The sequence below is a fragment of the Sphaeramia orbicularis genome, chromosome 18 (genome assembly GCF_902148855.1).
Source record: "Sphaeramia orbicularis chromosome 18, fSphaOr1.1, whole genome shotgun sequence".
Classification (NCBI taxonomy): Eukaryota; Metazoa; Chordata; class Actinopteri; order Kurtiformes; family Apogonidae; genus Sphaeramia; species Sphaeramia orbicularis.
This window is the reverse complement of record NC_043974.1, coordinates 2,074,792-2,095,344: the sequence shown is the minus strand read 5'-3', so window position 1 is coordinate 2,095,344 and position 20,553 is coordinate 2,074,792. Positions and strand designations below refer to the sequence as shown.

Below are 20,553 nucleotides of genomic sequence, written 5' to 3'. Positions count from 1 at the left end.
GGGTCGGTATCGGAGCATTTTCCCTGGAGGTTGGTGTAGTCCACAGTCAGTTTAAAGTTTCACTTCTGCGGGGGCACAGACTGCACTGTCCCATACCCCCACAGTATTAGAAGTAGGATGGAAAGTGACGCACCAACCAACCAACACGCACGCATCCCCTGGCCATACTGCGCGAGTACCCCCCCCCGACGAAATGCACGTACGCACCCCCACACATGCACTGGCGAAAGGCACACACACCCCCCATTCCACACCACCACATCAACAGATGAATTCCACAGAAAACACTGACTGTATCCAGTGGTTCAATAAATCAATCATTAAGGAATATGACATGCTTTTATCATGAAGTGTATAATCAATATTTAGCTTTTATTCTTTTTGACCAGGGGTCGGCAACCTGCGGCTCCGGAGCCGCATGCGGCTCTTTCATCCTTCTGTTGCGGCTCTGCGTGGCTTGGGAAAATAAATTATAAGTGTCCGATTTAAGTGTATGTTATTTGTCTCAAAAACCTGTCATGTCCTCTTATTAAGTCAAAGTTTTTAACTTCTTTCTTCAGACCTTGTGCAATTTCGGTGATCAGCATTCGCCTTCTTCAGAGACATTTGACAGCACTTGACGTGTCAGCCGGCAGCCGGCATGCGCGGAATGCCCTGCGACACCAAAACTGCACAATATCTCAACAAAGTATTTTATTTGTGTTTGTTCGTTTGTGTAATTGTAGTTGTAAATTGTAAGATTATTGTGCGCTGGTTCCTCATACGATCTATGGTCAATGCATTTCCCCGTTGAAGCCTGGCTTCTATGGGAGTCTATGGGACCGAGTGGAACCATTTTTTTCATCGCGTCAAAACTGGACGGTAATTGGATAAAGGTTTTCTTTGAGTTCAAATGAAATTATTCCCTGTATGTAAATGGGTCTGATATGTGTGAGCTTGCTGTCTTATCTATCGGTTGATTCGTTGTTAATATGATGATTAAAAAACAAAAGACAAAAAACGAGGCAATAAAAGGATAGTAATAAAAGCACATTTTCTCTTTCTTTTATTTGTCGGTGGATTTATCGGGGTTTCCTTTGGATTCGTGCCGATACAGGATTGACTTGCTTTTGCGCTGGCTGTGGATTCACGGACTTAAAATGACTTGAAAGACACTTGAAAGTGAACAAATTTTTGTTTTTCGTTAGAGTAGGACTTTTAATTTATTTTTAAAATATGAAGATTAAAAAGAAGTAATTACGTCTGTTGTAATATCATTTTCATTTAACATTACACACGACGTGCAGTAGGGATGAGATGCCACGCTAGGTGCCGTGGCACCGCAGTACTACGGCTCAGTGCCAGGTGCCATGGCACCGCGGTACCAGGGCTCGGTGCCCGGTGCCGTTGCACCGCAGTGCCACTACTCGGTGTCAGGTGCCATGGCACCGCGGTGCCACAACTGGGTGAGGCACCACCGCGGGGCCACGGCACCTGGCACCGAGCCATAGTATGGCGGTGCAACGGCGCCTAGCGTTGGCCCTGAGGTGCGCCGCGGCACCATGAGCCGAGGTGCGCTGCACCAAGCCGTGGTACTGGTGAAATCGTTGTATAAGCCGCGTCAGCGTATAAGCCGCAGTGTTTAAAGTGTGGGGAAAAAAGTAGCGGCTTATAGTCCGGAATTTACGGTGTATATATAGGCTAACATCTTCATTTCAGATGTCAAAAAGTATTTGCGGCTCCCAGTGTTGTCTTTTCCGTGGAAACCGGGTCGAAATGGCTCTTTGAGTGTTAAAGGTTGCCGACCCCTGTTATAGACCATATTGAAAAAGAAATTCAGGTTCTCAGTAAAATTGCCGCTTATCAATTAACCGTTAATCGATCAATAAGGGCAACCAACTAACGATTAATGAATTAATCGATAATTTGCATCCTAGTTGTCAATATGAAGTAGTGTTAGCATTCACTGACAGATGAGAACAGATGTTTTGACCCAACTGTGTTTATTTCAAGTGTTTGTTGTCTGCTTGCAGTTGAACATAAACTCAGTCTGAGGAGCAGATGTGAATGTGTGACTGAAGGAACTGATGAAACAGGAAGTAGAACCCGTCTAAACCGGATCTACACTGAGCTCTACATCACAGAGGGACAGAGTGAAGACGTTCATACCCAACATGAGGTGAGGACGCTGGAGACAGTTTCCAAGAAGATCATCCAAGAAAGTCCAATCAGGTGTCAGGACATCTTCAAAGCCTTACCCGAGCAGCAGAAACCCATCAGAGTGGTTCTGACCAACGGCGTGGCTGGAGTTGGAAAAACCTTCTCGGTGCTGAAGTTCACTCTGGACTGGGCCGAGGGTTTAGAAAGCCAGGACGTCAGTCTGGTGGTTCTGCTGTCCTTCAGAGAGCTGAACCTGGTCTCAGATGAGCAGTACAGTCTGCTGACGCTGCTCCATGTTTTCCATCCAACATTGCAGAAGGTCAAAGCAGAGCAGATCAGCGTCTGCAAACTTCTGTTCATCTGCGACGGCCTGGATGAAAGCAGACTGTCACTGGATTTCCACCACTGTCAGGTTGTTTCAGACGTCACTCACAAGTCATCAGTCAACGTCCTGTTGACCAACCTCATCAAGGGGAACCTGCTTCCATCAGCTCTCATCTGGATAACATCTAGACCTGCAGCAGCCAATCAGATCCCTCCTTCATGTGTGGACAGGGTAACAGAGGTCCGAGGCTTCACCACTGATGACCAGAAGGAGGAGTACTTCAAGAAGAGATCCACTGATGAAGATCTGTCCAACAAAATGATCTCACACATCAAAACATCCAGGAGCCTCCACATCATGTGTCAAATCCCAGTCTTCTGCTGGATCAGTTCTACAGTTCTGGAGCACATGTTGACTTCAGACCAGAGAGAAGAGCTGCCCAAGACCCTGACAGACCTGTACTCACACTTCATCGTGGTCCAGACAAAGAGGAAGAAGAAGTACAAAAAAGGACATAAAACAAGTCTAGAAGAGATGACAAAGGCAGACATGGAAGTCCTTTTGAAGTTGGGGAGGCTGGCGTTTGAACAACTGGAGAAAAGAAACATGATGTTCTACCAAGAAGACCTGGATCAGTGTGGTCTGGACGTCACAGAGGCCTTGGTGTACTCAGGAGTTGGTACAGAGATCTTCAAAAGAGAGACTGTGATCTTCCAGAAAACACTCTACTGCTTTGTTCATCTGAGTGTTCAGGAGTTTCTGGCTGCAGTCTACATCTACCACTGTTACACCAGCAACAACACAGAGGTTCTGAAGAGGTTTCTGGGAGACTCACTTTTCACAAACATTTTCAGGTGTTTCACAGTCAGTGACAGCCTGGATGTTTTCCTCAGTAAAGTCATGAAAAAATCCCTTAAGAGTGAGAACGGACACCTGGATCTGTTTGTTCGTTTCCTCCATGGCCTCTGTCTGGAGTCCAACCACAGACTTTTAGGAGGTCTGCTGGGTCCAAAAGAGAACAGACCAGAGAGCATCCATAAAGTCATCAAGAACCTGAAGCAGATGAACACTGAGGACATCTGTCCTGACAGAAGCATCAACATCTTCCACTGTCTGATGGAGATGAAGGACCAAACAGTCCATCAGGAGATCCAAGAGTTCCTGAAGTCAGAGAACAGATCACAGAAGAAACTGTCTGAGATCCAGTGTTCAGCTCTGGCCTACATGATGCAGATGTCAGAGGAGGTTCTGGATGAGCTGGACCTGAAGGAGTACAACACATCAGATGAAGGAAGACGCAGACTGATCCCAGCTGTGAGGAACTGCAGAGAGGCCAAGTAAGTACTGATGAGAATATGAAGAGTATGAATCAGACTGAATCTAAAGATGGATCACATGACCCTCTGTCTTGTGTTTATGTCAAAGTGAAATATGGGAACTGCCATGATGGTTGTAGGATCAGAGTCAACAGAGTAGAGACACTGGGATGTGAGGTCCACCCACCAGATGACTGATTGGTTTGTGTTTGTGTTTCTGAGGGATTCTTGACACTGATTGGTCATTGAAGCAGTCGATCACTCATTTTAAGATCATCATGTAACTTATTCAAATTAAAGTAATTAGTAAAATGATTTCTTAAATAAATATCAGCCTAATGAACATTTATTGGATGTATATGTAGCCCTATCTCTCTCCCTGTCCCACGGCCTGGGTTTCAAACACCTCCACAGCTACGTGGCTCTGCGTTGTGTGTGTGTTTAAGGGATGCTAGCGGGGGTGCAGTCCGTAGGAAACGAGACGGAGAGGAGTTCAGAATCGTGGCAAGACCGTTTATTTTGCCCAGTAGTCATCTGTAGGGTGATACAGCGTACTAAATCAGTGTTTTACAAAACAAAAACACAAGTAAAACACCATAAGTAAAAGCTAAAACATCTTAAGACCAAATCAGATCTCCGAACGAAATTTTAACATGTAAATAATAATGGTTGTGCTCACTTCAATTATAGAGGTATTAACTCTGCAAATCATTCTGATATAAATTCTCTTGCACTTCAACTTACGAAATAACTCACAAAATGTACTCTAAAGTGCCAAAATCTTTGATAATTTAATGTTTTAAACAGTCAGTGCAAATAACGTAGCTTACCTGTAGGGTGATACAGCGTCCTAAAGAAAACATGGTGCCCTAAACTACAGGTACCAACCCTACGGGATAACAGAAGGACCAAAAAAGCACTACTGAAACGGGAGTTTAAGATGAAACTGTGGTGTAATAGCGCCAACTATTGGTGTAACATATACACTACCTTACATATACTTTGACTGTAGTTTGTCTGAAGTCCCACAGAGCAGAGAACAGTAGGACCTATACAACATCCAGCCACTAGGGGGAGATCTAGGGTGTTTCAGCTCTGCCATCACTCCATATGTTTAAACACAAACTACAACATTCCCCAGTTGACTGTTGCATTTGGTGACTGTCCTTCTTCTCTCTCCCCATACACTCTAGTAGTTATTTATGTTGTTTTTAACTTCATAGTCTCTTCACCATTGGTTGTGAGTCTTGGATTCATTTGAACTGTTTCCTTTGAAGTGTTTTTATTTTGCTTTTTTTGTTTTGTTTTTTCTTTGTTTTTGTTTTTGTCTGTTGGGGCCTCTTGCCAGGTCATTATTGTAAATGAAAGGCTGTTCTCAATTGATTTTACCTGGTAAAATAAAGTACTAAAAAAAAAAAAAAAAAATAGTTTGGAAGCGGTCATTACATCTGTCTTTATCCACGTCTATTTTTTTAATCTGGTTTTCTTGTCTTTTTTAAACCTCAGAACTGTTCACACAACACCATATCCTGACCTCGTTAAGACTCAGATGTTCAATAAATGTGTTCATAATTAATTTCCTGTAAATTCTGTATTTACAGACTTTCTCAGTGTGGACTCTCACAGACTCACTGTGAAGTTGTGGCCTCAGCTCTGAAGTCTAATCCTTCACATCTGAGATTTTTGGATCTGAGTCACAACGACCTACAGGATTCAGGAGTGAAACTGGCGTCTGGACTGGAGAGTCCAAACTGCAGACTGGAAACTCTGTGGTTAGTTCACTGACTGTCCACTGTTCAGTCCAAACACATCCATGTGTTTTTCCTCTTGAGGGTCATGGGGGTGCCAGAGGTGATCCTGCTTACCTATAGATGAAGGTGGGGTCCACCCTGTTCACTGCAGTACTGTCACACACAAACAACCATTCATGCTCACATTCACACCTATGAGGGATTTAGATTTCCCATTGAAACTATGAAGAAGGAGGATGTTAGGAACCTGGAGAACCCAGAGAGAACCCATGCAGACAGGGGTAGAACATGCAGCGCTCACACACAAAAGTACACACAGTTGGTGCTGGAATCCTCCTTCTGCTCAGAGGCCATAGTGCTAATTACTGAAGCACCATGTGGTCCAGTGGAACAACAGCTGTTCCTGATCTGATCTCAGACAACCAAAACTGACACTGAAAACCTACACTGAAAGAGATGTGTTTAAAAATACTTTAAATATTTAATATGTAAGATTCACACACGTTTACATTATCAGATGTGTGAGCATTAAACAACCAAACTGTTGTCATACAAACCCATCATCATCCTTTATTTTACATCATATGATGAGTTGAAGATGTTCTTTTTAACACAGTCAAGTAAAAGCACCAAGAAGAAATACTAAATACTGATAAAAATAAGAACGCAAAGTAAAAAAAGAATAAAACATTAAGAAAAGCTGTCATCAAATGTCTGTTGTTGAGTTTCTAATTTTCCATTTCAAACCTTTTCAGCTCTGATCAGAGGATTGAACATTAAACAAGAACATCATCTTCTAATATTTAATACATGTACATATTCCATACAGTGCAGTGTTTCCTGTGGAACTGATCTGTTGGTGTGGTGGTGCATAATGGGGGGTGGGGGGTGCACACACACGGTTTGGTCGGGGGGTGCACACGCCTGCATTTCAGACAGTAACTGCACACATGTGTCAGTTTCTGTCCCACTTATAATACTATGGGGGTACGGGGGGGGGTTCATGCCCCCCACAGAAGTGTCTTCCATCTTTATGGGTCGGTTCTGCTGGTTCTGTTCTAACTCTAACTCTACTGGACAAACTGACCCAAATGTGTTGGAGCAGACGTTCACAGTCATTCTGCTGCAGATGGGTTAATGATGTTAACATTTATAATCAGATTAATTATGATGATGGATTAATCTGTGTTAATGTGTTAATTTTGACAGCCCTAAAAATAAAGAAATAAAATGTGTGTCATTAATGGAGTTTAATTTCCATGATTTATTCTTTGTTCAGGTTGGATAACTGCAGTTTGTCAGAGATCAGCTGTTCTTCTGTGGCCTCAGCTCTGAAGTCCAATCCATTCCATCTGATAGAACTGAGTCTGAGTGAAAACAACCTCCAGGATTCATCAGTGAAGGAGCTGTGTGATTTCCTGCAGAGTCCACATTGTAAACTACAGGATCTGGGGTCAGTTCACTGTTACTGTTCTAGAGTTTATATGTTTCATTATCTGTACACATACTTAAAGGGTTTGTCTTTTATTCTGATATGTAACATTGAACAAAGAAAAAATAGAGCAAACACACAGTATCAATAATCAATTTTGATTTAAATAGCACTTTTTTGTACAGTGAAATGTAGAACAAAGTGCTTTACATATAAAATCAGTACACCCCCCCCCACACACACACACACACACACATTTACCAGTGTTAATATCCATAAATAACAGTAAAACAAAAAGAAATTGATAGAGAAATAAAGGACAGAAACAGGCTGAGCACGGGGGGATAAAACAACAGAGAGGAGGCGCTATCACGGGGGGCACCGCCCCCAGCAACCTGGTGCCGCCATCATAGAGCTGCATCCTGACCGGTGAGGGAGGGCAGCAGGGACCCCCACCCCACCAGGGAGGAGCAGACCCCGAGAGAGCACCACAGCCACCAGAGCCCACAGCTGCCCCCCAGTGTGGAGGACCCCCCCCAATGAAACACTGGAGATGTACATGGAAACCCAGAAAAAGAAGCACTGCTTCAAAGAATAGAAATAGAATAGAAAACATCTATGGAAATAGAATGGAAGTATAAAGCATTAAAAATAGAACAGAAGCAGTGGTTAAAGGTCCAATTAAAAGTCAAATGAAAAACTAAGAGAGACAGGAATTAAAAACAGAAGAAAAAAAAGAAAAGCACTCAGAGAGCGCAGCCAAGACAGATCTGCCCCCCTCCCCGATCACCACCAAAATTTAATCATTTCTTCCTTGTGCCAATTTTCAGGAAAATTCGTCCATAACTTTTGGAGTTATCTTGCTAACAAACAAACAAACAAACAAACAAATAAAGCAAAATGATCACAATACTTCCTGGCGGAGGTAAAAAGGAGCATTAGTTCAAAGCCAGATTCAAAAGGTGGGTCTGGAGCCTGGTTTGACAGATGTCTACATTCTCTGCAGCCCTGAGGTTCTCCTCAGGTTCTTCTCAGGTTCTCTTCAGGTTCCCCGCACTTTTTCTTCAGGTTCTCCTCAGGTTCCCCTCAGGTTCCCCTCAGTTTCTCTTCAGGTTCTCCTCAGATTCTAGTCTGGCTCTCTTCAGGTTCTCCTCAGGTTCCCCTCAGTTTCTCTTCAGGTTCCCCTCAGGTTCTCTTCAGGATCTTCCCAGGTTCTTCTCAGGTTCCCCTCAGGTTACTCTCAGGTTCTCCTCAGGTACCCCTAAGGTTCCCCTCAGTGTCTCTTCAGGTTCCCCTAAGGTTTTCCTCAGATTCTTCTCAGGTTCCCCTTAGGTTCTTCTCAGGTTCTCTTCAGGTTCCCCTCAGGTTCCCCTCAGGTTCTCCTCAGCTTCTCCTCAGGTTCTCCTCAGGTTCTCCTCAGGCTGTTCCATAGTCCAGGAGCAGAATGCTGTAAAGCTGCCTCACTGTGAGTCTTGGTTTTAGCTTTTGGAACAGTTCTCAGGCCGGTGCCAGAGGAGCTCAGGGTCCACCAGGGTTCATATGGTCAAAGCAGATCTAAACAAGAAAAGCACTCGGAGAGCGCAGACCTCCGCCAAGACAGATCAATCAGGTCCAAACTATCCAGTGTTTGATCAGGTACAGGTCCACCCTCAGTCTGATTCCAATGGTTTCTTGAACAGGTCAAATACTGGATCCAATCAAATCCATTTTGCTTCTGAAGTGGTCTGCAGAACTTTCACACAAGGAGTCAGTTGTGTCAGAGTGTCTGTTGAGATCTGGGTTGATTCAATGATCAATTCTGGAGAAAAAGAGTTTGGGATTATTTTTATGGGAAGAAATTCTATTAGTGAAGTAGGTGTTTCTTTCTTGTCTGACTGCCTTGTTGTATATTTGAAGTTGTTGAAAGAATAATTGACAGTTTGTTGTTATTTTGTTCTTCCTCCATTTTCTTTCAGCCATCCTGCATTTTCTTTTCAACGTTGGTGTTTCCTCATTTCTCCATGGGGGTGTAGGCTTTGTTTTCACCTGTTTTGTAACCAGTGGAGCTACAGAATTGAGGCTTGACTTTAGTTTGTTATTGAAACTTTCAAGCATAAAATCCCAGGATGCAGATAAAGGAAGTGGAGGGTATTTGTGTCCAACTTGAGTCAAATTTGCGTCCACTTCAGGGGTCAGACAGCGCCTCCTCAGTTCTCAGCGAGGTCTGCCTTTGGTTCAAAGCGCTGATGTTCAAAAACACACAGTAGTGGTCAGATCCAGCCAAATCAACAGCAGAGGACACACCTGTTGGACAGGCCAAGGCTGATGACCAGGTCCAGAGTGGGTCTCCTGTTGGGAGTCGGCTGTATGACATGCTGTATAAAATCCATGGAGTTAAAGAAGTTCATCAAATCTGTAGACAGCTTATCGGACTCATTATCAATGTGCAGATTAAAACCACCGGAAATTCAAATCATATTATAAGAGGTGTGGATTATTGATAAAAACTGTGAAAACTCATGAAAAAAGTCTGTTTTGACAGTGATTTCAGTAATGAGTATTTTTTCATTGTAGTTTGAGGGACAGTCGTCTAATGCCAAACAGCATCTGTTCTAGTTAAAGCAGGAGGAGTCACTGGGTGAAGTTTAAAGGCTTTAGTTGGTTGAAGGTTATTTGACATCAGATGTGAACTGATGTGTTCAGGTGTGTGTTTGTAGAAGACTGACTCTGTAGACATGGAACTGAAACAAATGAGAAAGTGATTGGACAAAAGTGTAAAGTTCAGTCGAGTTAAGTCCAATTAAAACCTGAGCACATCTGACTGGATCATTAATACATTTGAATTTACATGATTTATTCTTTCTTCAGGTTGTATAAATGCAGTTTGTCAGAGATCAGCTGTTCTTCTGTGGCCTCAGCTCTGAAGTCCAATCCATTCCATCTGATAGAACTGAGTCTGAGTGAAAACAACCTCCAGGATTCATCAGTGAAGGAGCTGTGTGATTTCCTGCAGAATCCACATTGTAAACTACAGACACTGGGGTCAGTTCACTGTTAGTTTGATAGAGTTCTGTTTTAGGAGCAGCTGAACCTCATTTATGAACAAACAGAACTGACATCCATAATGTTTTACAGTTCCAAGAACAGTTGTGTGAACCCTTTGAAATGTTGTATTTTCTGCATGAATTGCTCATAAAATATGATCTAATCTACATGTCAGTCACAAGTACAGACAAATACAGTGTGTTTAACCTAATAGCACAGAAACCAAAATAATATTTCATGTCTTTATTGAGCACAACTATTAAACAGTCCCAGTGAATGTAATGATTGAAGCTCCTTTTGCACCAATAACCTTAAACCAGTGTTTTTGGAGCTGCTGATCTGACCTGCACAATGTCCAGGGACATTTGGGATCATTCTTTCTGACACAACTGCATCAGCTCAGCTATATTCTTAGGATGTGTGGTGTGAATGGCTCCGGTGAGTTCAGTCCACAGCGTCTCTATTGGATTCAGGTCTGGGCTCTGACTGGCTCTGTCCAAAAGGGGATTTTTCTGTTTCTGAAGCCACTCTAGTGTCAAGTCCTGGATCCACAAAATGGTGGACTCAAATGCACGACTCACCGAGAACTGAAGATTTTAACCAAAGTATTTTAATATTGAAAAAGTGATTGAACAAAAAGCGCTCCCAAGGAGGATGTATAAAACTACTCCAAAGAATCTCCATGATAAACAAAAGCCTTACAGAAAAACTGAAACCAAACTAGCAAACATGAAAAAACCTGGTTTGGACGTTTGACATGAACACGCTGACAGAATACGACGAACTGGCACCAGACAAAGAGAGACAGGACTGTTTGTACATGAGGTAGGGGAACACAGGTGACACCAATGAGGGGTGGGGCTAACAATCACACTGGAGGGAAAACACACAAAGGGAGGAAGTCAGGGTCTGAAACGAGAGGGAAGAGATGTGTCCAAAATAAAGCAGGAAGTGCAAGACAGGAGCAAATGTGAACGACTGGAACTGAACATAAAGTGACTAAAGACGAGCCATGAAACACTAAACATGAACATGACTAACACACCTGAGCACACATGACAGGACCCCCCCTTCTACGGCCGTCTCCTGACGGCCCAGAAGCCTCTGGGTGGTGCACAAAAAAGTCCCTGATCAAAGTCTGGTCCAAGATAAAACGCACTGGGATCCAAGAGCGCTCTTCTGGACCCTAACCCTCCCAGTCCACTAAAAACTGTCTCCCACCGCCCCGATTGCGGACTGCCAGGAGCTTCCTGACAGTAAACACCAGACCACCGTCCACGATCCGGGGGGGCGGAGGGGGAGCGGAGGCGGGCACCGGAGCACTTTCCTTGACGGGCTTGATCTTGCTGACGTGAAACGTAGAATGGACCTTCAATGACCTGGGAAGACGCGAACTGACAGAAACAGGATGAACAACCTTAGATATAGGGAAAGGACCCACAAACCTCGGAGCCAGTTTCCTAGAATGGACTTGAAGGGGCGGGTCTCTGGTGGAGAGCCACACCCTCTGGCCCGGCCTGTAGAGAGGAGCTGGCACAACTCCTTCCACAAACCTGAGACAAACTGGGGTCCTCTGTCTGAAACAATATCAGTGGGGAAACCATGAATGGTGAAAACATGAGTCCTCCTGACCTCTGCTGTTTCCTTAGCAGAGGGTACCTTGGCCAGGGGAATGAAATGTGCCATTTTAGAGAAACGCTCTGCTACCGTCAGGAGAGTTGTGTGACCTTTAGATTGTGTCCGCCATGATTGGAGCTGCCGTGGCCTAGATTGGCTGGAGAGTCGGCTTGTGACCCAAGGGTCGCCGGTTCGATTCCCTGGACTGGTGGAGAGTTTTTGGCTGATGTGCCCTTGAGCAAGGTACTTAACCCCCCATTTGGTCCAAGGACACCTGATATGGTGAACCCACTGCTCCCAGCATGCAGTGTGTGTGATGCATGATGTAGTGATGAGTTAAAGGTGTGACAAACTACTACTGACAAAAGAAAGATTCTATTCTATTCTATTCTATTGTGTGATGTCATGTGGTCCAGGTCCTGATGCAGATCAGCTCCAGATCATGATGCTCCTCCTCCATACTTCACCGTGTGCTGCTGCCACAGAATTCTGTGTTGATCACCAAATCCACCTCAGACTCAACACATGCAGTAGGCCAGGGAGGGTTTGATCCGTCAGACGGAGCCAAATCAGAAGAGAATCCTCTGTGCAGATGTGCGTCCACAGCTCTGCTGAGTGAGAACAGTGTCCTTAGCAACTGACTAACGTTGAGTTTCACATTATTCTGGTCAGATCTGAAAAATCTTCGCAACAAGTGAGTGATTATGTACATTCACTGAGTGAATATTATGAAAATAAAATGTATATTTCTCACTAGAAATTTAACCAAAACACATTTTTATGCAGAAACGAACTCAAAATATTGATCTTTTTTCACTAAATATGACAGAAATGTCCACCATGTTTTTTTGTTCTCAGCCTGAATCTTGAAAGTTCTGTCACTCAGACACAGGCCAATGGAAAAGAATAGGATAAAAAAAAAAAAGCAAAAATTTTCCAATTTTCAGGCTCTAATTGTGAGACTGATAGGTTTTGTTCTGTGGACAAACGTAGCTGTTTCCCATTTGGATCTGAGACTGGGATGGTGTGGATGATGTTGTAGTTTGTGTCAGACCTAGTGCTGTGTGTTCTTCCAAACAGTTCCAGTTCCATCAGTCTGAACATGTTTCCATTCATGTTGTAAAGTGTTCCAGTGCTCTTTGCTCACTTTTCCACATGCACTGATGCTTGTTGTAAAAGTGCATCTTCCTCTGTGCTGTCATGCACTGGACATGAGTCTGTTCTATCTCTGCTGTGGAATAGACTCCTGAACACAGATGTGATGGTCTTCCAGTGAGTCCTTCAGCCTTCAGCTGTTCCTCTCTGCTTCTTTTTTGTCTGTTTCCACTCATGCTTGTGTCTTTGCAGTCAGCTTGGCTGGGCGTTCACTTTTAGGCAGAGTAGCCACACAATTCAATCCTGTCCATTTGTGGACAGTTGGTCCAACTTGGACTGGTGAATCCTTCAAGTCTTTGAGGTTGTTCTCAATCAGGAAATGATTGAACAGCAGCATGTGGAAACACGTCCAGTGCTTCTCCAGGTTTGTGCTTTGTCCTTTTGGATCTTGTATTTGTGCAGAAAAGGCAGGAAGTGGAAGAGGAAAGCAGGCAGGCAGAAGAGGGAGCCCCCTTCACTCACATGCAAATCAGCAACTCTGGATTGAAGCTCTTCTCAGATCTGTGTTGATCTTTTAGATCTTTTAGAATCATTAGTTTCAGGGTTCACTTCCTTTTTCCAGTTCCACTGTGAGGGTTTCAGAGCTGTGCACAATGAACAGATGAAATATTCCAATAGTTTGTGTGGTTTTGGGTTCAACACATTCTGTTTGTCTATACTGGTGACTGAGATGCAGATCACATTTTATGAGCAATTCATGCAGAAAACTTTGAGGGTTCACAGAGTTTTTCTAACCACTGTATAGTTGACACCATTTAATGTTGGATTTTTCTTGCAGGTTCACAAATTACAGTCAGTAAAAACTGGTGAATGTTGAATATTTCACATTCATATTGAAAACCTAAATATATTTGCTGGAATGTTAATTTTAATCTCCATCATTTCTTATTTATTCAGGTTGTGGGGCTGCAGTTTGTCCAAAATCAGCTGTTCTTATCTGACAGCAGCTCTGAAGTCCAATCCCTCACATCTGATAGAACTCGACTTAAGTCTGAACAACCTGAAGGATTCAGATGTTAAAGAACTGGAGGACCTTGTTCAGAGTCCACACTGTAAACTGAAGAAACTGGAGTAAGTAATGTCAGTTTGTGCTGGTTTGGTGAACACCTCCATGATTAGAAGTCTGATTATTTTTATTGATTCTTCTGTCGTTTGAATAAGTTCAGAAAAGTCTCAGTTAGGGCTGGGAGATATGGAAGAAAATCATATCAGTATTTTTTTCATATCAGACGATATCGATATGTGTGATGATATAAATCAAATCACTATTTTCCTCAAACTTAAATTCAGTTCCGGAATTAGTAAAGTGTCTGTAGTTTCACTGTCAGTGTACCCCCCCCCCCACCAAGCCAGGCCCGTCGTCATCTGTTGAACTTATAGTTCATACTGTATTTGTTCTATTTTCTGTGCAGATGGAAATATAACAGACAGTTAATGCAAACACACCTGTTTGTACTCTTTTATTCCGTCACCCAATGAGAATCGATAAGAGAATCGGATCGATAAGAAAAATCGATAATGGAATCAGAATCATTAAATTCTTATCGATTCCCTACACTAAAGGCGGGGGTCAGAGGAGGTCTGCCTACTTATTTCATATTAAAGTCATCTATAAAGGGCTGACAAACTGAATAAAATAACTGGACTTTATCTTTTGGTGTAAATGGGATTTTCTCCAAATGGAAGTGTTGCAGAATGTCTTTCAACACAAACTGATGAGTTGGAGGATTTTTGTTCTTCCACTTTTAAAAGCTTTCAAGTTTTAAAAGACAAACAAACCAAACAGACCATCTTCACCAAACAATAGCGGGGGTCTATAGGTGGGGGTGCGTTGTGGAACTGACAGAACTGCTCTAAACCTAAAGTCAAACTTCATATACTGTGTGCCTTCTGCTCAAGGTTCATGTGGAAAGGTGAGTGTTTGCGTTCTTCACATGGGCTCCATGGATTGGTTGGCTCCACCTCCATATTGTATTGCAGACCCTGAACCCAAACGGTTCCACCCTACTTTTCAGTAACCCGCTCACCTGAGTTCTGGCTCTCATTTAGTCCTGAGGGAACACTCTTTACCTCCTGCTTCAGCCCAAACATTAGTGTGTGTGCTGCCGCTGCTCTTACACCTGTGCTGTGGGCGTCGACCGAACTTGCCGTGGCTCTACAGCGATTGGTTCAGTGGTGTTCCTTAAATATGATTGGCTGTTCTTATGTCTGTCAAAACACGGACCAATGAATCCCACCAAAATTGTCTCCAGCATGTCTCATATTTCTAATGAGGAAAAGTTCTTTCACCATCTATATAGTTGTGGTTTTATGGCCCAGCCCTAGTCTGAGGAAACATTTCTGTCTGATCTGTGTTTGTATTTTCTTCTTTCTTCAGATGGAAATGATCTGTGGAACAGTCACTGTGATCAGGACTGTGTGAGGATCAGCTGAGTCCAGATGATCAACACATGTTAAAGCAGCAGCACATCCTCAGTTCATTCTCCTCCTGTCAGTTCAACATGGAGCTGCTCAGTTCTTCTCCTCAGTTCTTCTCCTCAGTTCTTCTCCTCCACTCCTCAGTTCTTCTCCTCAGTTCTTCTCCTCAGTTCTTCTCCTCAGTTCTTCTCCTCCACTCCTCAGTAAAAACACCCACACACTTCGACACCTCAGAACATTCTGACTTTGATTTTGTTGGAGTTTGTATGATTCAGGTTTTTGTCCATATTGGAACAAACAGCTGTTTGTTTCTGTTCAGTATAAATACAGGCGCCTTTTTCACTTCAACACTTTCACTTGCACATGTAGCTTTTGATGGCACAGCACTTTAAACAAACATATTTACACATAGAAAATAACTGAACATGATTGGTTTTAAAGTCGTTTATTGATGATTTTATTGTCTTTCCTTTTCAGTTTTTACATCCGGTGGCTCTAGCATTTTAACTGATGACTGCTTGGCCCTGGAGAAAAAGGGAGACATAAATTAGATCCAAACAGAAGTGATGCAGTAGAAATGTGTAATATTTAGGGATGTAACGATATGAAAATTTCATATCACGGTTATTGTGACTAAAACTATCACGATTATCATTATTATTGCGGTATTGTTGAAATTGTGCTCAAAATGTTCAAAAAGTACAAATACACACACTGAAATAATTTAACCAAGTTGTATTAAAAATCAATAAATAAAATAAAATAATTGGCACAATGTACTTTCAGTGTCAGAAACATTCAAATATTAACCCTTAGTGGTCTGAGTCTATTTTGTCTGTTTTTCAGTCCTTTTGGTTTTGCCTTTATATACTATATAAACAAATGTTTACTATACCCATGTGTGGGATCTGTTTTTTCAGCACAACTTCATCTATATCATCTGTCTGTTATTTTTTCACTTTAACCTACTATAAAAACATAAAAGGACAAAAAACACAAAAAAATATGTAAAATCTGATTAGAAAAATGTATATAATTTATTGCATAAATAACACACAGATGCTTAACGAACCTTTTCAAAGACTTGAAAAGTGAATATTGGTTCCAAATATTAGGTATAGAAAATTAATATTGTGATAAATTAAAACTATACTCAAATATTTGACATAAAAGCAGATCTTTACATAGACATTTTTTCTCCTAAAAGTACGGTAATCAAACACAGTTATCATGAGAATTAGAATTTAAACGGTAATACTAACCATCTGTGATTTTTCTGTGGTTTATCGTTATACCGGTAATCGTTAATTCCTAATAATATTTCCGTTTAGCTTTGTTTGGTGTGTGTGTGTTAGTGGATTTGAAAGTGTTTAGTGGATGGTACTGATGGGCAAATGATACCGAGGCTTTGGAGCTTGTGTCGCTCTTCCTGAAGCGGAGTGATTCCAAACACTGTGTCGGGGCTCGTATCAAAACACCAGCGGCACCTGACCGATGACGTCTGAAGCTTCCGACGTCATTGCTTTGCGCTTCGTCGCTTCAGAACGTTTGGAAGCTTTTCATTGGCTCATAGTCTTTCAGTGAGTTTCATTGACTCAGTGTTTCAGTGCATTTTGAGCCAAACCAACATTTAACCCTTCATATCCTTTAGATGGATTCTTTGGGTTCATCTGGCATGTGTTGTAGAGTTTGGGTGAGAGCGTCTGCACATGATTATTTTGTCCTTTTAATACACATTTGTGTTGGACTTGTGTGGAATGATGATGGAATCATTATTTGGTGTGAATGAACCAAACACTTGAATGCCCATGCAGTCTGTTCTGAACTTTTACTGCCGACATGGGATTGAAACAGTGTCGGCGCTTCAGTCGTGCGCTTCAGACGTTGCTATGGCTTCAGTCGTCCACCAGATGTCAGCGTCACTGAAACCTTGAAGCTTTGAATCTTTTTGGACACAGTTGTTGGGAAAGCCTCAGTGCTTCATGACCTGCCTACCACTAGTGAATGGTGTTCTAGTGTTTGGACCGACCCTGTCCTTGTGTCCAGGTCCGTCAGTGAAAAGAGTCCCCGCAGGAACGACGGCCCTTTAGAAGGTTCCGGCCTGGACCAAGGCAGGGAAATGTGTAGGGGAGCCAGGAGGAGGATTGGATTGGTTTATGGCAGGGGTGTCAAACTCATTCTAGTTCAGTTCCACATTCAGCTAAATTAGATCTGCAGTGGGCCCAACCAGTAAAATAATAACATAATAATATATAAATAATGTCAACTCCAAACTTTTCTCTATGTTTTAGAGCGAAAAAAGTACATTTACATTATGAACAACTTTACATCTACAAACTATCCTTTCAAAAGATGTGAATAACATGAACAAACTGAAAAAATCTGTGTAATTTTAACAATATTCTGTCTCAGTTTATCATTTCCACATGTACATTATAACTGACAGATCACAGTGGATCTACTAATACATTTAATAACAGGCAGGATCTGGTTAAAATTGTACTTCTCTTAAAACAATTCAGATTGTTCATATTTGTTCAGGTTATTCACATTTTTTGTGAAATTATACTTTTTTTTAGAGTAAATACATGAAAATATTTTCATTTACAAAGAGAAAAAGTTGGAGTTGTCATTATTTCTCTGTTATTATGATAGTATTTTACTGGTCTGACCCACTTGAGATTGAATGTGGAACCTGAACTAAAAGGATATTTAATATCTTCAGTGTAATTTTGTATTTCACAAATTCATCCCAAGGGCCGGATTGGACCCTTTGGTGGACCGGATTTGGCCCCCGGGCCGCATGTTTGACACCTGTGGTTTATGGGTTTGTATTTCTCTGTGGTGTTTGGGTTTAGAGTTTTAGGTCTAGAGCTTGGCTTTTCTAGAGGTTATGGTTGTGGGTTTGGGTTTGTGGAGGTTTCAGATGAGTTTGAACCATTTGTGTACATTAGTAAATCCCCTGTTGAGTTGTAGTGGTTTTCTCCAGTGGGCTGAACAGGAGAACAGGAGCCTGTTTCCATCAGTTGTGCTTCTGCTGCTGGAGAACACACTGCTGCTCCCACCTCCATCTGCACTGACACTTTTAGCATTTGCACTTTGTTTGGAAACAGGGATTATTGAAAATATCCGAACATTGTGGACCACACCATCTGCTGCCTCTGCCTCTGCTCCGTCCTCATTTCACTTCTGTCCAACCCAAGGCAGTCGGTTTGACTCTGACGTTGGTGTGGACACAGAAGTGCTCCAAGGCAGCACTCCGGAAAGTGGATGTTTTTTTGCATTTGCGATCATAATTTCACATCATGTCGAGATGATCAAACAAGTAAACAATCAGAAAAAAAAAAAAATCAGTATTTGACAAGTTTATAAAGTATGTGTGAATATTTAAAGACAAAACAAGAATTTAATGCATTCTGCAATTTTATTCACATGACGAACATATGCATTAATATTGAACCAACTGTGAATTTACAGCCTCTGCTCCTCCTCCTCCTCCTCCTCCTCCTCCTCCTCCTCCTCCTCTCTACTCTCTGTCTCCTGACATAAATATGTTGATTCATGTCATATGAACAGATTGTGGATCCACTGTTCATACAGTTTGATGGTACAGTTACTGTCTGAACAAAAAAGGCTTTTACTTTCTATTATTACATGTCATTTATTCCCAAAAATATGGATAAAATCACATCTAGAATCACATTTACAATCTGAGGTTTTATTGTATTTTACCCACAAATTTTCTTTGTTTTTTAAACAGTTGCTCTTCCATAGAAATGCATTAAAATAATCAGTAAAATAACTTTTAAAAGTGTATGTTTAGTATTAAATAGTGTCTTTTCTTCAGTTTCTGGGTTGAGCCTCTACAGTTCTAGACCCTTGAACTAACTTACACTTTAACTCCTATAGAAGTGTCTGACGTCCACTTTTCTTTTCTTTGACATCCTTTACATCCTAATTACTGAGCACACACACACACACACACACACACACACACGTCCAAATGACTCCACTCATATTCAAATCCGTCTCGCTGATGTGACTCAGAACAAATACAAACATGTTGAAAACTGACGTGAGCGTCCAACTAACAGGTTCCTTTTACAAGTAGATGGAGTGACAGTGGGGACGGCCAATCACATGTACGTTAGCAAAACCAAAGAGCCAATCGGAGAGCGACATTTACATTAGAGGCGGGACTTCTAGCAGAGACCGACTGTTAACCCTTTGTGTTCCAGAGTCATTGACTAAACACTACAGACAGCGGTTGGACTGATAGTGAGTCCACAGGAGTGGATGGATACTGGGATGGACGGGTCCATAGAGTCCAGACCCAGTTCTACGCCCCTGATCCATTACTGAAGCACAGGGAAGCATTAGTGGAGGCTTTGTGGACCTGGACTGGAAAGGAGGACATGGATCCCATACAGAACACTTTACAAATGCTGAGTGTCGCTGTTTCCACTGTGGAAATAATATGCAAATGGTGCCCTCCTAGCCCTGCCCCTCAGACCCTCCCCTCCATGGCAACAAGTGACAGAAAGTTCCAATTGAAAAATCACAGGAAGTGTAAAAAAAAAAAACTGTGATCAACAAAGAAAAACTTTAATATTATAAACTGTCATTGATAAAACAGTGACATCAAATAAAATAATATAATTTTCATTCAAAAACTACAGAAGCGTATTGCATTCAAAAAAAAAAAAAAATTTCGGCTCTTTTTCTGAATTAATGAGATAATTATCTCATAATTACGAGAAAAAATAATAAAAAAAAAAAATCTGCGTTGTTTTTCTGAGTTTAGGAGATCGTGTTTCCTGAAAAAACTCAAATGTGTGTGTGTTTCTCTGTCAGTGGGACAGTGGTCCCTGGTCCAACAGGAGCTCCTTCTATCTGTGCCGCTGAAAGCCTCTCGGGGGAGCGTCAAGTTGTTTCCGTTCTCGTAACCGGTTCCGATTACGGATCACGGAACTAGTTTCGTTTACAGAAATCAGAACCAAGCTGTGCTCCGACCTCCGAGCCCCGCTTCGTGCACCGATCAAGCCCTTCAAGCACACCGGCGCTCGGAGCCTGTAGCCCGGCTTCCTGGAGGACACGACCGCGGTGATGGGAGTTGGCATTAATGAAGTCAAATAAAATGACATTCACCAGCATTAAAGAAAATATGCGCCTTGGTGTCCCGGTTCACCCCCCCCACCCCCGGACAGCTTTCCATCAGGCCCAGGTGGAAAGCTATGGGGGTGGGGGGTGAACCGGTACACCAAGACGCTCCTCCACGGATCTAGTTCTGACTAATGCTTTCCATCAGGTCCGACAAATAAATGAACACACATTTGCACTCTTCTGCTGTTTCTATTTTCTTTAATGCTGGAAACA

At 42.3% G+C, this 20,553-nt stretch overlaps 2 protein-coding genes across 7 annotated transcripts in view; one reads left to right on the top strand and one right to left on the bottom strand.

Moving 5' to 3' along the window:
• The window catches only part of LOC115438123 (NLR family CARD domain-containing protein 3-like), a 33,006-nt gene extending 17,127 nt beyond the window's left edge, over positions 1-15,879 (top strand). For 4 of the 6 annotated variants that reach the window (XM_030161524.1, XM_030161521.1, XM_030161522.1 and 1 more), the window contains 6 exons: positions 2,013-3,801; positions 5,382-5,552; positions 6,811-6,984; positions 9,811-9,984; positions 13,657-13,830; positions 15,137-15,879. In XM_030161524.1, the coding sequence (XP_030017384.1) occupies positions 2,013-3,801; positions 5,382-5,552; positions 6,811-6,984; positions 9,811-9,984; positions 13,657-13,830; positions 15,137-15,146 (2,492 nt within the window). In that variant the 3' untranslated portion in view covers positions 15,147-15,879. The remainder of the gene's footprint in view (positions 1-2,012; positions 3,802-5,381; positions 5,553-6,810; positions 6,985-9,810; positions 9,985-13,656; positions 13,831-15,136) is intronic. The other 2 variants (XM_030161520.1, XM_030161525.1) reach the window with 2 other exon arrangements.
• The window catches only part of LOC115438929 (NACHT, LRR and PYD domains-containing protein 12-like), a 209,562-nt gene that overhangs the window by 68,585 nt on the left and 120,424 nt on the right, over positions 1-20,553 (bottom strand). The gene's annotated exons all lie outside the window — the stretch shown is intronic.